At 43.9% G+C, this 27,107-nt stretch overlaps 1 protein-coding gene and 1 pseudogene across 1 annotated transcript; both read right to left on the bottom strand.

Moving 5' to 3' along the window:
- On the bottom strand, positions 1–26,285 carry Aggf1 (angiogenic factor with G-patch and FHA domains 1). The gene is made up of 14 exons (XM_032899012.1): positions 25,779–26,285; positions 22,399–22,501; positions 21,629–21,828; positions 20,175–20,336; positions 18,942–19,130; positions 14,910–15,234; positions 12,931–13,042; positions 12,504–12,555; positions 8,833–8,934; positions 7,293–7,458; positions 6,494–6,576; positions 4,002–4,129; positions 2,800–2,899; positions 1–1,015 (listed from the first exon to the last, which is right to left on the bottom strand). Exons 1-14 carry the CDS (start codon positions 25,971–25,973, stop codon positions 815–817), a joined length of 2,118 nt encoding a protein of 705 aa, XP_032754903.1. The 5' UTR covers positions 25,974–26,285; the 3' UTR covers positions 1–814.
- Positions 26,286–26,559: 274 nt separating this feature from the next.
- LOC116895682 lies at positions 26,560–26,884 on the bottom strand (annotated as a pseudogene).
- Between the last annotated feature and the right edge of the window lie 223 nt (positions 26,885–27,107).

Here is a 27,107-nt window from a genome sequence, read left to right as displayed (position 1 = left end):
TATCTTTAAATCATTTATTCAAAAAATCAAGTCTTTAAAATGTTTTTTTTTTAATTGCATTTGAAGACATTTCCAGTAAGTGTTTGAAGCCTTGGCTTAGTACCCATCTGCCCTAGTCACCAGAGTTCTCGAGCACAGTCCCATTGCCCGCAATGGTATTTATCAAAACTAAAAATGCTAGCACACTGCCTGTGCCAACACTGCACCCAGTCGTCCATATCAAATACTCCATCAGCTGGAAGACCAAGGGCAAATGCTGCACACAGAGTCCAAACAACATTCTTCACAGAAGAAAACAGTGAGACGAATTTCTACAACATGTCACCTGCCAATTCCTCAATATTATTACTGCAGTTATCTCTAGGATAGTAAAATTAGGCTCCACAACCTGTGGTTGCTCGACTTTTTAAAAAAAACCTAAGTTCTAAAAGGTATAAACAGGTATACACAGAGACTTGTTTATAAACTTTTGATATTTGATATCTGTGTGTCATGATGACGACATGGAGACAGGACACATGGCCGAAGTCACTAGTGGGTGTGCGCACTCTGCCCTCCACAGGGGTGAGTGACAGGCTAGGACACAGCAGCCCTCCTGTGCCTGTCACCTCGAGCCCATTTCCTGCAAGTCCATTCAGTTCCTGCTTGGTGAGTAAGAACCACTTTCTACAAGCTGCAAACCACATGTCCCCACACATGTGTGGATCAGGGAGCCATCTTAAGAGTTCCCCCGTTACTGACTTTTTAGGGACACAGCTTCTACATTAAAGTTTTCAAATTCTTGTTGGAAGCTCCTCTCCCCTGTGACGTGTCTTCACTCTGCAGTCCCTGTCACCCACGGCGTGGGCCCTGGGGCTTCTTTTCGAGCTTTCTTCTCTGTGAAGTTTTCTGCAAACCGCTCTCGTGCTTTGTCCCAGTTTTTCTTGCTCTTATTCTGGAGAAAGTGAACATCGTCGATTGAGGACGGCTTCCCTGTCCCCAAGCCTGCATGTGTCCGCCGGAGCTGAAGCTGGATCTGTTAGGAAAGTTGAGAGAAGGAATCATTTTAGAACCCACACACACCAAACCGCTGTGTAGACGTTTGACTGTAATCCTTTGACACTAAAGACTCACGCAGAGAAAACGTGTCAATCACATGAATACACAGAAATACATGTTCTACTTCCCATGCAGCTTAAACTCATTCTGTTAGCATAGTCTGGCCAGACTAAAGTTCACAACTCTAGAAAAACCCAGCATGTGCCTTAGACAGCCACCCTCAGCCTGGTGCTTGTCCTTTTTGATTGTGGTGAATGTTCTTAGTCACAAAGTTCTGCTCAGAAACTGCAAGAGTCACCCAAAAAACAAGCCACAGAAAGCCCCACCATGCTTCATGTGTGTGTGTGTGTGTGTGTGTGTGTGTGTGTGTGTATGTATGTGTGTTTATGTATGTATGTATGTTCTGTTCAGGCTGCACTCATAGCTCCCGGCCCACAGACACAGGCTGCACATATAGACCAGTCCATTCTAGCCAAAGTAAAGGCCAGGACACATTTAGTCCTCCCACCCCAGCCTCATTCAAGTTAATGTACAAGAGAACCAAGCATTAAAATAGTAAGGAGAGGCCTGGGAAAGGCACTGGACACGGAGTGTGTGCCTGGCGTGTACTAAGCACGGCTCCCTGTCCAGTGCTGTGTGCACACAGTTATGTAGAGAACCTGACTGCTGTTTGCCTTCCTATGAGGAGATGAGGGGCTCTCATTCCGTTAGGAGGTTACCAGAACCTGGTGCCTTCTGTGAAGTATAGGTGGGGTCGCAGGACACTCTTGACAAACAGTTTTTACTGTGCCCACCTTACATAAGCAATGTAACTTCAAACCTGCGAAGACTGTGATAAAGCCCATCCACGGTAAGGGTCTAACTGTAAACCGTTCTCTCCATCATGCGCTAGGAAAACACGACAAAACCAGCACCCTATTCAGCTTGGCCAGGGTGTGCATGTGCGTGTGTGTGTGTGCGTGTGTGCGTGTGTGTGTGTGTGTGTGTGTGTGTGTGCACACTAAAGATAGCTATTACCTCCCGTCAACTATGGGGCTATAGAATCTAACCAATGCATCGTGTTCTAGACATTATTCTCTGTATTGTACATAAATGTTCTGGGGCTCTGGAGCACAACAGATTCTCCAGCTAACGCAGAATCCGCCTATGTGTAAACTAACATCGACTGTTCCTTCAATGCTCAGCACCAGACTAGTAAAAATATCATCTAAAAATTTTAAAAGGGCCAGGCATGGTGGCATGTGCTTTTAATCCCAGCACTAGGGACCCAGGCGGAGGCGGATCTCTGAGGGTTCGAGGCCATCAAGGTCTACAAGGTGAGGTCCAGGACATCTAGGGCATAGTGAAACCCTGTTGCAAAAAAACCAAACCAAACAGAGAGATAAATGGATAAATGAACAGACAGACAAATTGACAAATAATGACTGACTGACTGAATGAATGAATGGACTGAGCGAATCTTAGCTAGAGTACTTGCCTAATGTGTTCAAGGTTTAAATGGCCACCATGGTAAAGCAAACAAGCCCCAAACCTATACAGCTAAAAAGCCTAAGAAAGCCTTTGATTCAGTACACAACACTTTAATAGTCTTGATCTATGAGAGAAAAAAAATCTAAACAAGGCTTTCCCAAAGCTCAAAACAGCAAAGAAAACGCACATGCATTAGATGGGAACACGGGGAGGCCTTGGCCATGTCAGGCTCATTACTACAGCGGCAACGCCTGCTGGAAGAACTTAGGAGGAGGGGAAGACAAGTCTTACCGGCATTTTCATCCCGCCACCGTCCTTCCCCAGGCCTTCTCCCTTTTTCCAACCCATCTTCTCCAACATCTTCCGGCCTTTGTTGCTATCTGTAATTTCACTGTAAAGGAAAGTTAAGCCAGAATTGACTCGTAAAAGGTAAAGCAACCTTAAAAATCCGACAGTACAGCACAAGGTGGAGGACACAGCCGCTCTCTACAGACGCCACCTAACAGACATGCAACCAATGACAGACGGACAAGGAGGCAGACCTAACAGTGACAAACCACAGGCGATTCCGACGTCCACACGCACTGAGACAGGACGAGGACATGCACAAAGGAAGCTCTATAGTGACAATAAGCCGTGTCACACAGAGCTGCGTGGGACAAGAGGATGCAGACACCCTGTGAATACTGTACGGCTCCGCTCACTCACAACCCAAACAGCTGCTGCGGTCAGGACGGTGGTTGAGACTGGGAAGGAGACCAGGGCAGTGAGAGCTCACTGACACTGTCACACCTCTGTCCATGAAACGTGTGCTCTTAATGCACTGGACTGTCAGCACGGAACAGTATGCCTCTGTCTATATGAGTGGACCAAGAAAAGGGAGTAAGGCCATCTGCCTCTACTGTCTGCTGTGTCGTGCTGCCTATGCATTTGGTGTGACGCACTGTCGTCTACTGTGACTCGGTTTTATATCTTTAGTATATCCTCACTGTGTGGATACAACTCTAGCTTCTTTTACAATAAACAAAGCAAAGGAGGCCGACGTGCTTCAATCTTTATTTCTGCCTTCTCACTTAAATCTCATGGAATCTCCATATTGTTGAGCATAGGAGATATTCTACTTTTAAAGAATTTTCCCTGCTGCCTGCTGTACCTAACTGAACTACCCACTACATGTCATGAACTCACTTAACGAACAGTAGGACGTCCCATTCCACCCCCACTAAGGAAAAGGTAGCGCCAACTGTAATTATAAAATTAAACCCGGCACAAATACTACAGTTTGGGAACGAGACAGAAAAGTCACAATTTTATAATTTTCATTTCTACATGGAAGATTCAAATTGACTCAACCCAGAATAAAAAAATCATATAGCTAATTTAATATGTAAGCGTGGTCATATTATAGGTTTCAAAAATCACATTTTTCATGTTGATTAACAAAGTCATTTTACCAAGAGTAAAAAACTCAACAAGAAATCGTCAACACTCACGAGTGAACAGATGCAGGGGCATCATCTCTTTGGAAAGTCCCTTCGCTTCCAACCTGCTCCCTGCGTTTTCCAGCTCTGTCTTTATATTTAGGATTCTTCAGTGCCTTTTCATCTTCATAGTCTGTATTCTTAACAATCACAAAGCATTGATTGAGGGAAAAAAAGCAAATAACATATAACTTAGTGAAAAAATAAGAATCAAGTGGCCTCTCCAGACATGAGTAAAAACAAGTGGCTAGGTTTGCTCTACGCTGTTCAAGTTACGTCACAAAGTCGAGGAGATAAGGCTCAAAGTCCAGCGCATTCTCTAGTTACGTACGGCCTCCAACCGCCATGGACCAGAGTGTTCAGGGGCTCAGTGGGTGAAAGCCCTTGACGTACAGGCCGGATGATCTGAGCCCAGAACCCCACAGACTGGAGGAAGAATGCCAGCTTCACAGAGCTGTCCCCACCCCTCCACCGTAGCCTGCGTGCACACACATAATTCTAAGACCTGAACTGCAGGACTAAAAGAAAGACATCTTCCCCCTTTTCTCTAAGGATTCCAAAGAACTCAACATAGTTTGACACTGTTTCTCGGAAGGGAAAAGTAAGGAGTCATTTGGAATGAGAAGACGGTTCATCCTATTCCTACCAACAGCCTTTGCTTTAATATCCCCATCTACAGGGCTCCTTCACTACCCAACACATGCCACAGGATAGACTGGGCTAAACCCCGTGTCAGGTGATGGATCCAGAGACGTCAGTCCCCAGGAAGGACACACGCTTTTAGCAGACGCAGTATGACACGCTCAGGATGAAGGCTCACCCAGGTTACATGTTTCAGTTGTCCTCACTGTTTAACTGATAAAGTGTACCCCACTAACAGACGAGTGCATGGCTTGTTTACCCATATTTAAAAACATCTGAATCTCTCAGCTTGGAAGTGCTACTAGAAAACAAGCACAAACATTTGCTTACCAGTTTTTGTGGAAAATTGTTTGTACTTCTTGAAGGCAAATACCATGAGCTGGTATGATACACACCTCCAGCTCCTTTAACTTTTAAAAACTTACCACACTCTTTTCCCAGATACTGCATCATTCGACATTCTTAACAGCCACATATGCGCTTGTTTCTTATAACCCCTCCGGCAATTTGTAGTCAGTTTAAATTTTCCGAGTAACTCTACAGATGCTTCCTGATCTCTCACTGTCGTCTCTCACATTCCCACAATCCTTACTGGGTGTCTTGCCTGAGTTTGCAACTCTGGGAAGTGTTTTCTAAAATCTAGTACTTTCTTTTTAACCTGGTGTGCTTGTCTGATGCTTGTCAGTGCTGTCTGAGACTTATGGAGCCTTTAGCAAGCAGAGCCTTGCTGGAGGGAGGACACCCCCGGGGAAGAGCCTGGGAGTTTAACAGCAATTTCACTTTTTTCCCAGGGTGCTCAGTCTCCTGGTCCTGCCACCATGCTGCCCTCTCCAACTCAATGAACTCTGTCTCTCTGGAATTATAAGCAAAAATAAACCTTTCCTTTTTTTCCTTTTCTTTTTAGTTGTTTTGTTTTTTGTTTTTGAAGACAGGGTTTCTCTTTGTAGCTTTGGCTGTCCTAGAACTTGCTCAGTAGACCAGATTGGAGACCCAGCCTCTCAGGTGCAGGGCCCAGCCTAAATCACACCCTTTCTTAAGTGGCTTTGGTGCTAGTATTTTCCCGTGGCAACAGAAAAGTAATTAATAGACACAGTAGCACAAGGCCGGCCCTGAATGCACGGAGGCATGTGGTGTTATATAAAGCGGCCTCCTTTTAAATTGACTTGTTCTCTCGCTTTATAGGGTTCTGTAAGCTCTAGATCACTGTGAATCCAGACCTGTACATTCTAGTTTCTTATCCAGTACATGAGCTGCAAGTGTAATTCCTGGCCTATAGCTTCCTTCATATTCTCTGAAATGTCTCTGGGTAAGCAAAATCTTACACTTTGACAGAGCATAGCTTGTCAACTTATTCTCATGCATTGTGACTTTGGTGTTAAATACCTCAGAAAATTTGCCTAAACTTGTGTGTGCATAAGCACAGAGTCAGAGGAATGGGATGGTTTTCTCTAACTGCCCGCCACCTTAGTTTCTGAGGTGGGTTAACTGATTCAAATGGACTGGCCGGCTAGCAAGACCCTTCTAGCCCCGCCTCTGGAGTGTGGTTACAACAGCCACGGCACACTGGCTTTCAGTCAGGTGTGGGATCTGAACTCAGACCCACACGCATACTAGATTTTTCTTTTTTTTTTTTTTTTTTTTTTTTCAGAGCTGGGGACCGAACCCAGGCCTTGTGCTTGCTAGGCAAGCGCTCTACCACTGAGCTAAATCCCCAACCCCGCATACTATATTTTCAACCCCAACTTCAGCAGTTAAGTTATAAACACCAGAACTATAGAAATTACATAAGTAATCGTGGTAAATAAAAATATACTCAGCGTGCTCAGTACACTGACTAGATGAGAGAATATTGAGCACCTTACCTGCAAACCATACTTTACTCGTATTTTCTTTAGTGCCTTTCTTCTTTCCAACTCTTTTTCCTCTTTACTTAATGCTGGACCAACTAAAAGGAAAAACTGAGTTTGAATATGACAGACTTACAGGAAATTAGTACTTACTAAAAATATAGTTTATCTTAGTATATTAACCAATTCAAACCATTTAACTGCAACTGTCATCATCTCATTTTTCATTATAGTAGAAAAGATTGCATAGTGTGTCTACATGCTCTATCATCACTATCCACTCATCAGCAAGTAGAAAGCATTATGCTGAGATATCTAAGCCAGACCCAGGGAGGCAAAATGTCATATTCTTACATTTCACATATGCTATGTGAAAAAGTTAGATTGGTGCATTTAACATGGAGTGTCTGCAGGACCTGGAAGGCCCATGAGAGGGAGGAGGGGAAAGCAGAGCTTATGTAATAATATGGGGCTAAACACGTATGTGGAAGTGAGGGAGGAAGGGGTGGGGAGTCGGGTAAAGCAGAACTAAGGATTGTGAAAACCCCTTCTGGAAACCCACGTTTTGAGAGTCAATTTAAAAACAGTTTCTACAAAGCACTTTGGCTAGAGGTGGCCTGCACGTGTGGACAATTCCGAATGTGTCAGTTACCAGCCCTTCAGTACTACACACTGGGGCACAGACAATGCACCTTGTCTACAACGAGCAGGCCAACTAGGCACATGCGGTGAGACGCGAGGGGCGGAGGGGCTCACTGGTACAGAGGGCCAGACACTTAGCGATCGATCAGTCTTCCACACTTGCCTCACATACCCAAAGGCTCATCTCTTTTATCAAGGCGAAGGTGAGCTCTGACCTGCCCCGGTTCACAGCCATCGCAAGTCTCACTGCCAGGGTGAATGTGAAAAGACAGCACAGTCTCCCCGATTTTTACTTCATCACCGTGTTCAAGGATGTAAGGATCGCATTTAGTTTTTGGCTGGATGAGAAATTTTTAATGAAAGAGAAATACAAAATAGTCACATGGTTACATTATGTCTATGGTAGAGAAACGTTCAGAAAAGGAGACCCATGCACAACTTCAGGGACACACAGACCCTGCAAAAGACTCCCAGGACCATGACAGTAGCACAGGAAGAGCATGCACTTACCACGAACCAAACTCTGGGCTCCACCCACAATCCCTTACAGTATTCCCGAAAAGCTACTTCTAATTCTATCTTATCAAAGTCTACCAGTCCACTCCAGACTTCAATCTATTAGCAAAACACACAATCAGAGGAATGTTCTATGTTAAGAACTGATTCCTCTTGTAAAAGAAATTTGCTCTCTCTCTGTGTGTGTGTGTGTGTGTGTGTGTGTGTGTGTGTGTGTGTGTGTGTGAACATAAGTTGTTACATGGGCCCTGGGATCAGAACTTTGATTCTAATGATACCATGGTAAATACTCTTAACCACTAAGTCACCTCTTAGCTTTTCTTATAATTTCTTTCTTTCATTCTTAAAACATAAGAACAAGGCATCCTGGGTGGTTTTTATTATCAACACGACAGAATCTAGACCCACTTATGGTCCTGAGCACACCATGGGAGTACATGTAGTTAATGATGACCTCTGGGCATGCCGGTGAGGCGTCATCTAGAGTAGGTTAACTCAAGTGACAAGATCTACCATACCGTGGGTGGCCTCATGCCATGGGCTGGGGTCCTAGCTGGAACAAAGAGGAGAAACTGAGCTTACTGCTAGCATTTTCTCCCTTTGCTCCCTGAAGTCTGACATAATATGACCACCTGTTTCACAGTGACCTGCTTCACCATCATGGACGACTCTTTTCCTTTCCTAAGTTGATTTGTCAGGGTACTTTGGTTTTCAGAAAAGTCCTAGTTTAGCACTATTTTTACTAAGACAAAAAAACAAAAAACAAACAAACAAACAAACAAAAAAAAAGTTAGAGCTGGCTGTCCAGCAGTGTCAGAGGGAGAGTCGCAGCAGCACACAGGGAAAAGGAGGGCCACCAAAGCTACTTCTGTGAATATTCAGTCCTGGGTCAGTGAAATGGCTCAGCACAGAGAAGTGACTACACGAAGCTGTCTTCCACATGTGGAGGTCACACACACAAATATTTAAACTAGATAAGCTTTATGACAGTCATACCTAAAGTAGCAATAGAGGTATAATTAGAAGTCAAAACTCCAGACCAGTATCTACTAAAAGTCTTTTTCCAGCCCTTTCTGGAAAATTCCAACCAAGTTATAAATTTGTGCTTGAACCTGATCTGGACCAGATGCTATCTGTAATGACTAGGACCTAAGCTCAGACAAGGAAGTGCAAGTGACTACTACATATCAACTTACCTGAAGAATCTGTTTCCCGTTGACAATGGTACCATTCTGGCTGCCCTGATCCACAAGAACGTAGCTCTGCAAGTCATGGTCAAAGTAAACTTCTGCATGGAACTTAAAGGAAAGCAACCAAGCAATTACAAAACGTTTTCAGCCCAGAGCTAACTTCATTATTATGCAATGGTGTATACACTGGTCTCTGACAACTCCACCGATCTCTCTTCATGCTCTGTACTGAATACAAAGTATCACAACTTTCTGGTGGAAATATGGAGGCTACGCTTCAAATTCTTCCGCCTCTAACTGTGATGAAAGTGTGTATATCCTGCCTCTTCCACTTTTAAAACATATGTAAGATTGGACTGTACGGAGGACTTGATTTCTCCCCCAACATTAAGTACTATCACTGTCTATTTAAAATCATCTCAATTCTCAATGCACACTGACTTGAAACACTCGAATGCTCAGGGAAGCAAGTCCTCCAGAGCTGCAGACACAGGACCGAGCCTCCCTTACTGCAGAGCACGTTATTCATAAATGGCAGCTCTGCTAACAGGCTCAGCATATGCCACAGTTTGTCCAAGTAGTGGGCACGCTGCACTTCACTCATGCACACTCACGCCTTTAAAACCGGACATCTAGGCATCCTAGGTGTTACTATCTTTAAGAATTTGCCACGGTCAGGCTGGAGAGATGGTTCAGTGGTTAAGAGCGCTGGCTGTTTTTCCAGAGGAGCAGAGTTTGATCCCCAGCACCCGTGGCAGTCCTTCCATACAAAGGCTATAACCGTCTGTAACTCCAGTTCCAGGTAATCCATCATCTTCTTCTGCCCTGTGTGCATGAGGCACCCAACTGGTGCACATACATGGTATGTGACCAGACATACATGCAAGCAAAACCCCCAGAGACATACATTTTTTAAAATAAAAGAAAACTGTTATAAGCCTTCTTGTGTATACAGAATCTGTACACAATCCAACTTTTTCTCTGAGAGATGCACTTAAGAGAGGGAACTGTCAAATTACCATATATGTGAATTTTAAATAAAAAGTGAACATTTATTTTAGTGTGTATACATGGGGGACGATGGTGCACACTGGGCATTTTGGGGTGTGGGTGTGCCAGGGTGCATGTGTAGAGGTCGGAGGACAACTTGTAGGAGCTGGTTCTCTCCTCCTACCACGCAGTTTCTAGGGATCAAACTCAGGCACTCTACCTTGACAAATCATTTCGCCTCCGCCTGGCCCCTATATGCAAATTTCAAATCTTAAACTAAATACTACCATATTGCTTTCCAAAACAGATAAATCCCCACTGTATATACGAATTCTTGTGGCTGTAAACACTCTTAACCAGACTTGGTTATTATCAAAATTTAAATTTTTATTAATCTAGCAATGAGTATAAAGTTTTACCATTAATTTTATTTTTGAGTTTCTCTGATTTCTACTGAAAATGTTTTAACAAAGGTTTCCTCTAGTAGTTTTAACCATGTGTATGTGCACAGGTCTCTGTGGATCTGTACAGATGCCCCAAGGGGCCCGAGAGAGACATCAGACCCTGACTGAGTGCACTTCCAGCCCTGAGGACCTCCACTCACCATGCACGAGCCGCTGAGCTCCTCTGCTCTCACTTTCTGTAGTCTAGAGTAACTTTATAGAAGCTTTAAATGATTACTAATGTCTTCACACTGCCAAACCTTATTCCAAAAAGCTCTTCTAAACTGAGCTACCAATAGGAACAATTTTTCTTTTTTAAACTTTTTTTTTTCTTTTCTTTCTGGGGCTGGGGACAGGAACAATTTTTAATAAGCATCTGAATCAAATTCCGTCCATCGTGCCTTCACATCTGCACTGCATGGGACTCAGTGACTTCTCACGTGTGAGCCAGGACACGCTCTCCGTGGTGAACTGACTGACTCTGACTGACTGATCTGACATCAAGTGGAGTTGGAGAAAACCTACCTACATCTGTCATAGCTTTGTCAGGGTCATCACTGATTTTTAATTTGCTTAACACACAAGCAGCCTCAAACTTAGTCAAAATTAGCTATGTGTGAATTTTACTCTCTTTAAAAACTGGTAAAGCCTCCTGTTCAATGCTCCACTATTTGTTTCTGGTTTCTTCCATGGAAAGCTGGAGGTTTTTAAAATCGACACCCTGACTTCATCGGCCTGGAGTACGCTGTGTGTGCCATCAGCTTATTCTTCCCAGATCATCTACCGCTAGGCAACGGCACCAGACACCAAACCAAACCAAGGAAGAAGCATGCTTCTCTGCGTTTTAGCTTATCTGAGAGGGGGAAGAACTTCTCTACTACTGAAGCTACAGGTCGGGCTTTCTTGGAAAGAACAAAGTACATCAACGGGGCAAGAGGACTCCCTGCTTTCAAACAGTGCTGGGAAGACCTTCCTGATATACTGAGAAACAAATCCCATCCTTTCTTTTTGGTTGGTTGGTTTTTCAAGATGGGGTTTCTTTGTGTAGCTCTGGCTGCCTGAGACTCACTCTGAAACAGAGACCAGGCTAGACTAAATTCCATTCTTAAAAGTCAAAAATCACAGAAAGTCTCTGTGGGTTCACATCTGCGTGCACCAGACACGCAGCACGGAGAACTCAGAAGTGCAGCCTTTCCCTGACATTTTAAAGGTACGATTTTGTTTGTTTTGAAAACTCAACTTTTTATTGCTACAACATGAAGCCACTGAAACTGAGAAATCCTGAGGTAGAAAAAGCTGGATTATCCATGGATGGCAAAACGTTTGGATTCAAAGCAAGTGCTCTGAATCTGGGTTGGATTTTTTTTTTTTTATTAAAAGATTTATTTTATGTACATGAGGACACTGTAGCTGTCTTCAGACACCAGAAGAGGGCATTGGATCCCATTACAGATGGTTGTGAGCCACCATGTGGTTGCTGGGAATTGAACTCAGGACCTCTGGAAGAGCAGTCAGTGCTCTTAGCCGCTGAGCCATCTCACTAGCCCTGGATTTATTTTTAAATCCACAAAACATAGCATATTTATTTTACTTGATAACTATGTTAACTGGATACTATTTCACTATTTAAGTTAAACAAATCCATGTTTTGTAACTCATGCTTCAGACTTTTAAAAAGGACATGATTAGCCAGGTGTGGCAATCCCACTAATTCAGGAAGCTGAGCCCCGATTGATTACTTGAGTAGTCTGGGAACAAGGGAGCCAAGACCCTGTCACAAAACAAAACAACATGACAAAAATCCTGGCCAAGCATGGGTGGCCCAGGCCTATATAGCACTTGGGAAGTAGGTGTAGGAAGATTGGGAGCATAAGGCTGACCCTGCTACTTTAGTGAGTTGGAGGCTAGCCTGGGCTACAAGAGCGCCTACAAGAAACCAACCCCAAACCCAAAGTCCCATAATTTTTAAACTGTGATAAGGACTTTTTGTCAAACACTGAAAGAAACTATTACTACTCCATTAACCCTCCTGTTCACCAGAAAGTCCTACATTTTCTACTCAATGGTTCTAGATTTCTTTTTCATTCCCTTCAAGTTTTGTATAGGCTCTTGTTGTGTAGCCCAGGCTAGTTTGGAACTCACTCTCTGCCTCTGCCTGGGACAGGCAGGCACTGGGACGCAGGTGAAGGACATTTGCCCATGCACTTTTCTCTCCCAGGCTACAGCTCACAGTGGAGGTCTCACCTTACTGACGGCAACTTCGGGGATCCGCACAGTGTGCTCCATGTCCTTTTCTCTGCAACAGTAAGTAAAGTGCGTCAGGAACTTGGGAACACAGAAACCCAGTAGTGCCGAGGCCAGGGCACAGTACGCTTTACTAGATGGTGCTGAAACGGAAGCCTAGCACAGCAGCCCCCAGCTGTGGTCAGCCTTACCGACACTCTAGAGTCAGGCTTCTACACAGTATTTGTTTACATCAGCTTTCTTCTTCTTTTTTTTTTTTTTTTTGGTTTTTTTTTTTGGAGCTGGGGACTAAATTGTGCTTTCTTTGGATAAAGATGTTGCTCTAGCCTTTGTCTCTAGAACAATGCTTTCAATACAATACTTCTCATCCGCCTTCTTGAAACAGGTGAAAGCCTCAGACACAGCAGCACACAACAGGCATCCTTACCTCCCGATGGTGGCTGGGCTCACAGCTGTGATGATGAACAGCGAGCCCATCTGCAACACTGGAGATCTGATGACAATCACCCGAATACAGGGGGGCCAAATTTTTTCCTCATCTGCCAAGGTAAGAGGTAGATAAATATTAACTGAAAGTTCTATGAAAATTAATTCTTCACACAGATAACTAGGGGCTAAGTTCTCAGCACAAAGGAGATAGATTTGCCCCAAGGGGACAAAGGGCAGGGATAAGAGACAAGGAGAGGAGACAGAAGACAAGGGGGAAGGGGAAGGGGACATGGGATGGGGAAATGAATGAGAAGGGGCAGGGATATCTGTCCCAGAGAGGGGACAAAGGTCTGCTTCTGGACAGAAAGAAGACAGGCATGGCCCACAGGCAAATGAGTTTATAAAGGGAAAATGGAAAACCCCGTGTTAGGATGAGGTGTTTAATTTTAATTGGCATGTTAATTAGATGAACCAAGGGGGGCTTTTCGGTCCTGGAGTTGACTATTTTGATAGTTGGACCTTCATGGTAAGTCTCAGGAGGAAGAAGTGGCCACATGAGGTAACAGGCTTTGGTGGCTAGCTTTAGGAATGGAATCTAGAGTTTTTAGTAAGGGAGAGGAAATTGGGGAGCAGGGCAGGGCATGCGAGGGCCATGATGGCCACCCTCGAGCTGGCCAGAGTCCCTTCATCACTCACTGACGCTGAAGCACCTGGGCCCTCAGAGCTGGCCCTGCCATCCCCCAACTCCCTGCATCCCTGCACTTCTGAGGAGCGCACTCTGTCAGGCTGCTGTGTGTCTGCCAAGCTTGCCTTTCCTGTTTGGCTGAACTGTGGGAATCCAGGGTCTGCTCTTACTGTCTGAAAACCCTGTCAACAGGTCCCAGATTTCTCGGACCTACTGGGTTTCTCTTGGTGATGGACCCCGGGTGACAGCCCGCTCTATCCCAGCCAGGTATTTCTATTGTGGACCCCTCTACAGGCATGGGGATGACTTGGGCCCACCAGCCTCCACACATGATGGAGATGCTCTCCCCAACCTGAAAATTTCATATTAATGGTGTGCTTTAGCACCCAACAACTCCGGAACTGAATGTGTCTCTCTGCCTTCTCTTGTCTGCTCTAAGCCCTCTATCTGACTCCTACACTCTGAACTTTTCCAGGTGCCACTGTAAGCCTTGGGCCATTTAATTTAATTTAACTCTGTGTGTGCAGCAGAAATACTGAGCCTTCCAGTTGCAGTGCTGGGCTACAGCCAGCCCTGCCCCACTGCCATATGGCGTACACTGCTGTACAGTTCACAGCACACCCTGCTGTACAGCGCGTGTTACTGTGAAACCCAACTGAGCCTCAGCCTGGGCACTGATGGCGGCACTGCTGCTTAGGCAGAGCACATCTGCCAGCTTCAGAGTCCCTTCAGTGCTAACATAAAGGACATAACAGATTTAACATTTCTAATAGTAATTAAAAGAAAATCTTCTTTATTCGAACGATATCCTGAACACATTTTTAAAATATTTTAAGTCAGAAAATTTTAGTCTACTTTTTAAAAATAAGAGAACTTTCTACTGAGGAAAGAACAAATTTAATTTGTTTACTGTTATTACACAATACTGTGTTTTGTATCTTTAGATGAAGTGAAAATCTCAGAATGACCACAATACCTATGCAAGTGACTTCCTTCATAAGTTATGCTTTTAATGGCAATTTACTTTTTCTTCAATTGCAAACTCAGACCATGACGGCAGAGACTTATCTAGAATGAGAGCGCAGTGTTCTGCCCAGTGGAAGCTATTCAGTGCACTGCAGTTTTCCTAAGTCAGTGTACTGACCACTCTCTCATGACTCACCTCCTAAAACCCAACAATTCTCATAATTCTCAATGCCATGGAAATAACGGGTGTGCCCTGGGCCACACCTTCTGGGCTGTGCACCCACTCCCACCCCCCTCCCAGAGTGGAGTGTCCCTGACTCACTCACCGTCCTCGTCGTCGGATTCCTCTGAGGACTGCCTGTCCCCACTGCTCGGGTCTCCGTCATAACTGCACTCACTCTGCGAGTCTGTAATCTCGCCTTCCTCTGGCTCGCTCTCACTCACTCTCTCTCTCTCATCCTTCAGCGAAGCTGAAGCCTCATCTCCAGGAGACTCCACCGTGTCTCCACTAACTGCCCCGGCGAGCGGTAAAGGACTACTTTTGTGAGAAGTGTCTGTCCTGGCCTTCTTTTTCACATTTCCAGAATTTTCATCCTCACTGCAATTTATATATTCTATACTGCAGACTTTCTGATCTTCTGAACTCAAATCCTAGAAAGAGGAGACAGGGAAGGAAGTGACATCAGCATCTGCACCACTACATAACGTCCCATTGAGTCAGGAGACAGGACAAGGACAGAACAGGGCCCCACATGTCCTGCTCCATGCCACCACCGCTCTCACAATGTTACAGTCATTGTCACTTGGTACAGCATCACACAGGATCAATATCCACCGCAGGGCATCCCTCCATCTACTCTCAAGGCCCCATATTCGCAGCCCAGGCTGGCGTACCTGTTACATCCCTGTAAGTAAGCGGTTTAATAAAAATGTAATGCAACTCCTGTTTATAATTTCAAATTTTCTAGCAGTTACATTTAAAAACTTAAATAAAAATGTTTATTTACTTTTGGTTTTCTTTTCTCTTTATTTTTGGCTTTTCAAGACAGGGTTTCAGTTTTAGCTCTGGCTGTCCTGGATCACACTCTGTAGACCAGGCTCAAACTCGCTGCCTCCTGATTGCTGGGATTAAAGGCGTGTGCCATCCCCGGCATGATGATCCCTTTCATCATCAGACCTCATTCTTACACATCCAGGATCTCCTCACAGACAGGACCTTCGCTTCAGCCCACAGCTGCATGGAGCTCGTGGCTATCACACTGAATAGTGTGAACCCAGAGAATGTATCAATTCTAAACATTTGCATTTCTAACTAAGACAATGTACATAAAACAGAAATATTTTAAAGAATAACAAGAATTTAAAGATCTAAATATAATCAATGTACCAAAACATTTTAGAGTTAGACTGAAAATGCACAAGTTTAAAATTTAAAATACAAATGTTTTATTTATATGTCTTTATTTCTAAAAATTCAGCCTGTCTACCATAAGCCTCTTATTATTAATTTTTTGGCATGCTTTCTGAAAAATGAACCAACTATTTTAATTAAAAGTATGCATTTTTACTATGCACACTTCAAATTATGCATAGAATGAATGATTAAATCAAGCCAATGAACATGGGTATTACGTTCTTTTTGTGGTTATAGTACAAGTTTATTCTCAGTGACTTTCAGAGATTATAATACCTGGGCTAGGGACATAGGTCAGCAGTGAGTGGTGTGTCTAGTATGAACAAGGTCCCAGGCCCTGTTCTGTACGACAGACAATAGATTAGTATCATGAAGACCGGGAGGAAGCACAGTCATTGTTCTTTTCCTTCCTATGGACACTCAATCTCTCTGCCGTGTGCACATCGTGAGGGAGCTCTGGAGACCTGCAGGCACAGGTTTAGTAGCAGTGTCAACTGAGGCTGGAGACAGGCCGACAGCCCCAGTGTGATAGCTAGATAACTCTCAGCAGGGCAGGCACCGAGGGCAGAGCGAGGGCAGGGAGCTAAAAAGCTGTGAGCAGCTTCCCGCTCTGTCCTTAGATCAACAGCACCGAGCCAGCTAAGCGTGCACTTTCTACACCTTGGCCCAATACTCTCCTCTTTGTTACCACTGCTTCTGGACAACGGACAGACGGGACAGACCGTGACTGAAGCTATCAGGGCACCTCGGATAAGAGATTCTGGGGACAGACAGTCAGATAAACATGCAGGAAGGACACGACAGGGCACTTATGCGTAGACAATGAAGCACCACCACTCCCCGTCTCTGTGCGTGCGTGTGCGTGTGTGTGCATGTGTGTGTGCATGTGTGTGTGCGTGTATGTGTGTGCGTGTATGTGTGTGCGTGTGTGTGCGTGCGTGTGTGTGTGCGTGCGTGTGTGTGTGTGTGTGTGCGCGCGTGTGCGTGCGTGTGTGTGTGTGCGTGTGTGTGCGTGTGTGTGCGTGCGTGTGTATGTGTGTGTGTGCGTGTGTGCGTGTGCGTGTGCTATATAAAAATGTTTTCCCAAAGGACAGGCTGCCTTCCTTCCGATGCCCTCAATTGTAAACAGCGAGGCTCAAGGAAACCAAGGTGTTGTCTCCAATCACTCGGCCTCACACTTACTTCCCTTCCTCTTCCTACTGCTAGGAAGAGAGGCCTCTAATGGCAACAAGTCATTACGTTGTATTCTTATTTTTTAGACGGTTTCTCTGTGTAGACCAGGCTGGCCTCAAACTCAGAGCCCCGCAAATGCCTTGCTCCCAAAGTTTATTTTTAGTGGTTCGCTAGCATACTTTTCTATTCATTTAGGTTTGTCACTAAAACGCAAACACAGTGAAACAGAAAGTACAGAATCAAATGTTGATAGTAGAATTTATTACTGTAAGTAAATCTGTGAAAAAGAAAAAAAATCATGATATAAAATTCCTAAAGTTAACCAATGCGAGTGCAGCAGGCAAGCCCTCCTCACGCATCGCCAACCTCAGCCGTTTAGGGAGCAGAAACAAGGGCATTAATAACATTTTAATTAGTGATTTTAAAATCGCCTCCAGTCTTCATATGTAAATCCCTTTTCCTATACATGCCATCATGTTCTTAACTATAAACTATGAATGCTAGTCAAATCCAAGTCAGCGCACGGGACAGAAGCCATCAAATACCACGGTGCACCCCATGCACGGGACAGAAGCCATGAAATACTACACTCCAGGACCTCATTCCCTCCATTTCTCATGTATATGGCTGTGTTAATTAAGCAAAGAAATTGTCTTTCACTTTAATTTTTTTAATATAAATTACTAGAAATGAGGTTCTCCACTTAGTGCAAAGAACCTTGTGATTATTGATACAGTAAATCTTTTTTCCAAAAACAAGCCAAAAAACAAAAATAAAAAAAAACCAAAAACCAAAACCAAACCAGGCTGGAACGCCAGCTCAGCAGTCATGGGTACCTGCAGTGGACAAGTTCCTTCCAGCGCCCATGTCCACTCCCAGCCAACTCTAACTCCAGCTCCGGAGGCTCTGGTACCTTCGTCTGACCTCCATGTACACCTCATGCTCATTTGCAAACATACATGTGCACACACACACTCACAAAATTTATATATATATATATATATATGTATGTATGTATGTATGTATGTATATATATACATATATATATACATACATAACAATAAATCTTTTTTTTGCTTGTTTTGTTGTTGTTGTTTGTTGTTTTTCAAGACAAGGCAGGATTTCTCTATGTAGCCCTGCCTGTCCTGGAACTTGTTCTATAGACCAGGCTGGCTTTGAACTCAGAGATGAGCCTGCTTCTGCCTCCCAAGTGCTGGGAATTAAAGGTGTGCACCACCGACTCCAAGCAACGATAAATTATTTAAAACAAACAACAACAACAACCCTTTCAATCCTAAGATGTACCTCACTCTGTATTCCCCAGGAATTCACTTTTAAGTTTGAAATTTAGTAAGTGAAAAACCAGCTGATTAAAAAAGTTGACTCTGTATGTGCCAATATATAAATTATTTTTCTTTTGCGAACTGTAATAACCAACCTACTGATTCAATGTCTGGATGTTTTTTCTGCATTAAATACTGTAAAATGTTTTAATATCTTAAATAAATGCTTCTTTCAAATTTTACATAATACCTACTTCTAATGAAACTTTACAAAATACCTACTTCTAATGACCGAGTTTGTTAAAAAAAAACAAAACAAAAACAACTAAACCTTTCATTTCACTTGAACCTTTCTTAGTTTTAGAATCTGAAACCTTAACAAATATATTTAAAATACAAAGATACAGAATGATGTTTACATTCATAAAATCTGTGGCTTAATTAATGATACTAAAATACTGTAAACTTTAGAAGAAAGAAAGTATTACCTTCTCTTCAGTTGCTGTCCAGAAACCTGGTTCCTTTCTTCTCTTCTTTAATTTTTTATCTTTGCTTGGTTTCGTGCTGGACGTCTGGTAAGGCTGTAAATCTACGCGTGAGTGAAACTGGTACCGACCACTTTCCACATCACAGTAGTAATAAATCCCGGTGGAAGCATCGTAATACAGTTGGTTCTCCTTTCAAAGTCAAGACAGTCAGTTTTAGTCATGTATAATGAAACAAAAGAGAAAAATAAACAACAAAAATGCCAAATACAGTCAAAGATAGTAGACACATTTGTTTTAACAACATTTTCAGATGAATTAGAAATTAGAAAAAAAATATTTTTTAAAAAAATCATTAATGTCTGCTCTGCTTTTCACAGTGAGAAAAATTTAATCTTAATTGCATCAAATGAAACTGCCACTTTTGATGATGTTTTACTTTATATGAAATGGCATTTCATATGGTTCAACTGACCACATTAAAGACATGAAAGAGGGCTGGAGAGATGGCTCAGAGGTTGGAAGCACTGACTGCTCTTCCAGAGGTCCTGAGTTCAAATCCCAGCAACCACATGGTGGCTCACAACCATCTGTAATGGGATCTGATGCCCTCTTCTGGGGTGTCTGAAGACAGCTACAGTGTACTCATATGCATAAAATAAATAAATAAACCTTTAATGAAAAAGACATGAAAGAAATGTTTTTGAAGCATGAACACTAAGGGGAGGATGACAAACTGCACAGGAGACCAACAGTGTCCCAGACTGGACGGCCACGCCTCATACACTACAGAACTCTTGACTTTAACATTTAATAGTAAACTAAAGAAACTGGGGCTGCGGGGATCGGGTGTAAGAAATGGGTAAACAAACAAAATTATGTTTACTAATTTTCTATTCCTTTTTTTCTTGTTAAAAAATTGGAGGCAAAAGTTCAAGATAGGAAGGAAAAACTTGAACAAGGAGACTAAAACACTGAAAAACAGAAATGCTTGATTGAAATGAAGGATATCTCCATTTATGGTCAACAAAACGTTAAAACGTCCAACAGACGCCACCATTAACAGACAAGACCGTGGGAAGAATGAGTTTCAGGGACGGAAGCGTACTCGCCAACCTCGAGCCCAATTTTAAAACTCAGCCAACTCTTCCTCCTCTCTTCTACTGGGATGTACTCTTTGCTCTGAGGGAGCTGAAAGCCCAACAGCGCAGTATTCGGAAGGTCTGAGACACTTACAGAATCATAGTAGAATCCAGTGCTGTGGTCAAAGTACAGCCCTGTGCTCTCGTCGTAGGTGAAGCTGGTCTGCGACACAGCAGCTTCTGCGGCAGCTCTCAGGCTTTCAGCTAGCGAGGACCCTTCGAGCGCTGAGCCTTCTGCTAATGCAGACGCACTCTCCTGCGAAGACATTGCCACCAAGTGACACACATGTCAGCTAAGCTGGATCCCAGGAAACGAAACTACGTGGACTTAGGATGGTACTTCAGTTTGTTTCCAGTTTGTAATGAAAGCACATTGCCATTAATTATAATCAGGACCATTTTTAAAAAACATTTCAAATGTCTTTTTTGTTTTTGCTGCAGATAAGACAGAGGCCTGTACATGCGAGGCCAGTGCTGTACCTCGAGCTGCATTTATCCCCAGATTTTATGCATTTGTCTTGTCTGAGTGTTAAAGACACTAAAGTAAATGGTAACAAGTATTCAAAGTTAAATGTGTGGTAAATCAAGGAAGCAACCATAAAGTACAGGCTATGAAGTGCCTCTAAAACAGATGATCTAATTACTTGATGTGTCAACAACAAGACACTTTAAACCTAGAGACAGAGAACTCGAGATTAAACGTTCATAAGTAAAACAACTGTGAAAACCATTCAGGAAATCTAAGTAATGAGGAGGCATCTCACACGCAGCCCTGGGATTGGTGGGTAAGGGAACAAGAGAGGAAACTGCCCTTTACTTCCAGGTGTGGCCAGCTTGCATACACACACAGTACTTGGCAGGCTCAGGTCTGAGGACAGTTTGTGCCTGAGAATTCAAGACCAGTGTGGGCAACAGAGGGCAACCCCAGGTCAAAATAATTTCTACCTCAGGTACAAACATGTAAAATGACACTGTTCTTGGGCCCAAAGCCCCTTAAAGCCTTACTGTCATGTGTGACTGTAGACATGAGAACCACCGCACACACATGGGTCAGAGAAAACTGTGTGCTCCTGGTTCTCTCCTTCTACCTTTATGGAGGTGGCAGGGTTAGGAACTGAACTCAGGCCGTCAGGCTTGTGTAACGGGCACCTTCTACATCCAGGGTCACCACACTCGCACTGAGCTTCAAGGTTCATGGGCTGAGCAAAATTATACTGACAATATAGCTCATAGAATCATCAACAGAGAAATCATCACAACTGTAAATACACTCCCACTTGTGTTTTTTAACAACCGTGGCTGAGTGTGTGATACAAACCTATGCTCTTAGGTACACACAGACCGAGGTCAGACACTGAGGGGAACAAGGCCAACCTGAGCAACAAAGCGAAACTTTATTTCAAAAGACAAAGCAAACCCGGTGCACAATCATACATTTTATAACTCACTTACAACTACTTGTAATTCATGTTTGTATCCTACAGGACCAAGGAATCCTATCTTTCTCCCCACCTCCTGGACCTCGGGTCCATGGTTAGCCTTTATTACCTGTGAATCGGAGGTGAAGGGATCCTCGTGTCTGTGGTTAACACTTTCTGCCATCTCAGTACCGTAGCTCTCACTGTCTATTCGTGACTCAGCCTTAGAGTCGAGAGCAGACGCTTGAACAAACTGACTCTGCTGTGCTGACAGTTCCGTCTCTTTACTGGGAAGATTATCATCCTTATAATATGTCTGATAGTAATAATCTGTAGAGACAAGACACAAGCAAACAGCTGGTGAGTCTATGGGAAAAGTTTAATTGTTAACTGCAAAATCCAAATAGCAAACACAGACCTGCACCCACTGAAACCCTGAGTGTGGAACACAGAGCTCCATCCATTACATCTGGCCATGAGGCCAGGGCAGACGTAAGCGGGATGGGGGGAGGGTGGGGATCAGAAGGTTTATTGACAAAATTACTCAGTATAATCAGTATGGGGGTCTATGGGGGAGGGGGATCCTAGCACTGGAGAGCCTGAGGCAGAAGGGTGAATGAAGCCAGCCTGGGCTACCCGGCAAGTTCCAGACTACCTTTATCTCCATACTGAGGACCTGACTCGAGCAACGAGAACACTAAGTGCAGCAGTGAAAACACACACAAGCACTGAGGAAATTATAATTCATTTCTATTTTGTCATCCATAAATTGACCAAAAAAAAATGACAGAAATCTGTATTATCGTATTCTTCATATTTACATATTTTGTCTGTATTATTTTTAAAGAAACACTGCACCCGTGTGCCATGGGTGCTCTGAGGGTACTAGACACAGAATACCTGAACTTGACCAAGGAGCGTGGCTCTCTGTCTGTACTTCTACATCAGACTTTTGATTATCTTCATTTTTCCCACAACGCAGTATTTTACTAAGCTCTTCTACCTAAAAGGAAAAAAGAAAGCTTTAGGAAAAATAAGCCATAAAGCAATTAAAAATACACAACATTCTAACATCCTCAGAATACTACAAGGCATTTATCACGATTGGACTTTTAGACCTTTTTCAGCAACCCTACAATCATTCACAGGGCAAGGCTCGCCTCTGGCTTGCCTTAGCTCTTTCCTTCCCTTTCATTCCTTCCCTTTCATTCCTATGGCTCAGTATTTTGCAAGCTGATAATGAACTTACAGGTCAAATCATCGCCTGGCTTCAGCCTCCCAGACAGTTAAGACTTACCATGTATACTACTGTGACCCACAGTATTGTCATGCTCCTAGGTAAATACCCAAGTCACAGCTGGGCCTAGTGGTGAACACCTTCCATTCAAAGCCAGACAGGGCTACACAGTGAGACCCTGTCTAATGAGGGAAGGAAGAAGGAAGGGCAAACCATTCAAATCATCCCTCTAAAAACTAGGGATGGACCTCAGTGGTGGGCACACCTGGTAATCATGAAGTGCTAGGCTCACTACAGAAGGAAAAGTCCAACTAAAGACAGTTCAAATACAGGCAAGTTCCACCCTTACCTTGGACAAAAATAAAAGGTTTATTCTCATAGTCCCAAAATCCAACAGTTCTTGCTACAATTTAAAACTACAAGTTTCCATCTGAACTGAATTTTCTACCAACCAGAGACTCAAGAGTTATTTACTTAAATATATTTAAATGCTATTTATATGCTATATGGACTTTTTTCTTTGCTCTTATCATAAATAACTCCAGCAGAATGGAATGAGAACTCGGCAGCGGCCGCATTTTCCCTCTGTGCACTTTGTGCACTGAAGCACCCTTAAAAGATGCTGTGCAGCACATGCCCATGAGTGAATGAGAACGGCCCCATTCCACACACCTCTCCTCTGTCTGACAGGATCTCGGTCCCGGTAGTTAGTGATCAGTAAGCTTGAACACAGAAAGGCAGTGGAGTGGATACATACAGGTTTATCTAGGTACCTAATGAACTGGGAGATCTCTCTTACTACCAGGAACCACAGACAGGAAAACTAATTAGTGAGAACGTTGAAGGGGCGCTAGCTCTCAGTTTTATCCCTCAGCCTGACATCCCTTACCTTGGGAGGCCAAGTACCTTGCCCGGGTGCTGTCTGCCACTACCACTGCGGTGAACTGGAATACTTAGTATCCACATTTATACAGGAACTTTTGAGTAACATCTTAATTCACACAACTGCCTTACAAAACGGTTGTCCTGATGCCAATGTCACACATGAAATGACTTAAGAAACAAAGTAACTTGTAACGGGTCTGTTAATCAAAAAACCAGAATATATTATGGCTATTAGGTTACCCTTTATTTACTGCTCCAAAAGAAATGTATTCAAAGCCTTGGGACCAACAGATAACTAACTATACTCTACCATCCCAGTAGGGAATGTTGACTAGAAGGTAGTTATAACTATCAAAGATGTAACACTTTTTCTACTTTGGGTTTATTGTTATTATTGTTGTTGTATTATTAGTTATTATTATTACTATTATCATTATTATATTGGGGGAGAGAGGTGTTGGGGATCCAACCTAGGAACTTCTACATACTTACAAGCACTGGCTTCCATTTTTTATCTATCTATCTATCTATCTATCTATCTATCTATCTATCTATCTCCCTTTCTTTCTTTCTTTCTTCCTTTCTTTCTTTTCTTTTCTTTCTTAACAGGTCTCTCTACATTGCTCACACACTAGCCTCAAATTTCTAGACCAGAAGTAAAACTGTAAACAATGGGTACAGAAATCATTTTAACCCAGCAGTTATTTTCTGAGCTCATTTAAGAAAAGTATGTTGGGGTTGGGGATTAAGCTCAGTGGTAGAGCGCTTGCCTAGCAAGCACAAGGCCCTGGGCTCGGGTCCTCAGCTCTGGAAAAAAAAAAAAAAAAAAAAGACAAAATCACAAAAAGAATAGCATGCCATGGACTGGAGGGGGGGCTTAATGGTTAAGGCACTTGCTGTGCAATCCGTAAGGATCTCAGTTTGGATCCCAGCACCCACAGAACAAGCCAGCTTGGTCCCCAGCACATCTGTAACCCCAGAACTGTGGGTGGCAGAGACAAAAGGATCCCTGAGGATTGTAGGCAGCCAAAAAATGTCAGGTTGTGGCTAAGGAAGACATCCATCCTGTCAAAGGACTAAAGTAGAACGACAGAGGACACCTGCTGTCACTCTGGCCTCCACGTACACCACCCACACACTATAAACACACACTACATAAAGGACAGGATGGCAAAGTCTGATGACATTTCAGTGTCTAGCCTAGATATGCAGTTTATAAAACCTTAAATTGTGGAGAAAACATTAGGTTAAAATTGAGTATCTGGAACTAATTGTTAGGATAATATGCAACTATCCAATGATCAAGATAAAAATATACTGCTATTTTTAAGCATCACTATCAAGGATTTGTCCTTACTACCTACTATGGAAATGAACACACTTCTAGTATCTGTAAGAAAGACAGGTATATCTCTCTACAGGGGAACCCAAGAGGAAAACTGAGATCACCTTACACGTGGAATATGTTCAAGAGTGTGTAAAATTAAACCGAGTTCCTGCTTTTAAACTTTATTGCTGTACACTATTATCACGTACACTCAAGATAGGAAACGGGATTATAACCTCAGCTTTAAGCAAACTCAAAAGGGAATTGATGGATGTTGATTCGTGCCTGAAATCCCAGCGTAGGCGGCTGAGACAGCATTGCCGTGAGTTTGAGTCCAACTGGAGCTACATTCTATGATCTAAAACAGGCTGACCTACGGAATTGAGAATCCCAAGTGGGGGTGGGAGAGAGAAATGCAAGCCCACAACCTCAGCACTTGGGAAGTGGAGACATGGATCAAAAGCTGAAATTCAAGGTCATCCTCCGTTACATAGCAAGTTCAAGGCCCAAAATGGAGCCTTCATCTCAACCAAAACAACAAAAACCCAAACAAACAAAATACAAAACAAATAACAAAAAAAACCCCTCACATGTGACCTGCCCCCCAAAACAAATGTGCCCATTGCCAGTAGGACAGGAGGTCAAGACCATGTAGCTCACGCTGAAGCTTATTCTCGCCTGCCCTGAGACAACTGTCCAAAACAAATGGCTGGCACTGTTCAACTGGCTCCAAAGGTATTCGGGATTTTTAACGGCTCTGGGCTTTATTGACTTCAAAGAGTCCACAGGGAAGGTCTGGCTCCGGCCAGAGGGGTGTTGCGGACCGCGCACCTGCGTGCGGAGTTCCTGGTTATTGCTCTCGGCGTTCTGGTACAGCCGCTCCGTGTGATGCAGCAGCTTCTCCACCTCCCGCACCTGCCTCTTGCAGCTCCGCAGCTCGCGCTCCAACTTCTCCACCTTTCGCCTTAGTTGCGCCAGCTCCGGCTCGGGGGAGGCGGGCGGCGGCGAAGGCGCCTCGGAGGCCATGCGGCCGGGATCGCGGAGCCCGCGGACGCGGAGGGGCTGCTTAAGACGACACCGGTGCCCGCTGGCCCAGGGGCCACAGGAGCGCGCGGGCTGCAAGAGGCGGCCTCACGCCCGGACGACCGCAGCCGGCCCGGGCCATGTCGTCCCAAAGTCGGCGGCCGGGATTGCGAGCTAGGGGACAAAGCCAACCCCGTCCGGGCCGCGTGAACGTGAGCTCGGACCCCCTCCTAGTGACAGCCTCGAAGAAGCCAAGGGATCAGAGAACTAAGGAGAACCAAGCGGAAGCGCTCTAGTTCCGGGCTGAGCCGGAAACACTGAGCCGGGGGTAGGCGGGGCCAAGACGGAAAAAGGAAGCGACGGGAAGCTAGAAGGGTCTGTTAGCAATGGTATGCTGGAATCTCTTCCCGAGAGGCGAGGAGTCTTTTACAAGTTGGTATTTATGTACCCAAACAACGGTCTGTAGTTTTACTTCCTTGTTTCCTTTGTTTTGTAGTGTAGGATTTTGAGTCCGATTCATGAAATGTTTTCCCATTCAAAACCGAGGGTTCTTCCATTGTACAATTATTCCTTTTTTTTTTTTTTTTAATCCAAAATGTGTTTATTGGGAACGTTCCCACTCATCTTGAATCAGGGGCTTTCAGTGCTGCTTCCTCCTGAAGGAGCATCCTTCTGTCAGCCTTGCTTTTTCCACCGGTAGGCTGACAGAGTACAGTGGAGCAGCCAACACACAAGACTACCGTTTGTGCATGGCTAAAGACCGTGATGATTTTATAGCATCCTGGGCATTTCACATCCATAAAGTAGGAATTGGGGCTCTGCACCCGGCGCTTTTTCTTCTGTTTCCTCTTCTCCTCTTCTGGAGAGGGATGAAGGAGATCCTTTGCGAGAGGCATGTTCTCGTAGGGAGGTCGTCACCGCCGGAAAGTTGTACAAGTATTCTTACAAGTACATGTTCTAAGTTCGCCTTACAATGTGAACTTTAACGTTTAATTCTCTTCCCAGACTAAAGGGATTCCTCACAGCATAGCTTTGTTAAGACCATCATTATCATCTGTCCCGTTCCTCTAATCTATCTAGAGGACTACTTCTGAGCTCTCCATCTTTCACATTTGAGTATTAGTCTGTTACCATAGT

Source organism: Rattus rattus, chromosome 3 (assembly GCF_011064425.1).
Source record: "Rattus rattus isolate New Zealand chromosome 3, Rrattus_CSIRO_v1, whole genome shotgun sequence".
NCBI classification, from domain to species: Eukaryota; Metazoa; Chordata; class Mammalia; order Rodentia; family Muridae; genus Rattus; species Rattus rattus.
Note: the sequence above shows the minus strand (reverse complement) of the source record. Positions and strands in the feature narration are given on the sequence as shown.

Bases quoted from the DNA above. Each gene is read 5' to 3' on its own strand.
- Aggf1 (XM_032899012.1), bottom strand. From the start codon at position 25,973: ATGGCCTCCGAGGCGCCTTCGCCGCCGCCCGCCTCCCCCGAGCCGGAG. The intron at 22,502-25,778 runs GTGCGCGGTCCG...TTTTCCTTTTAG, and splicing joins ACCAGGAACTCCGCACGCAG to GTAGAAGAGCTTAGTAAAAT. The intron at 6,577-7,292 runs GTATGTGAGGCA...TTTTCCTTTTAG, and splicing joins TAAAAGAGATGAGCCTTTGG to TTGGTCCAGCATTAAGTAAA.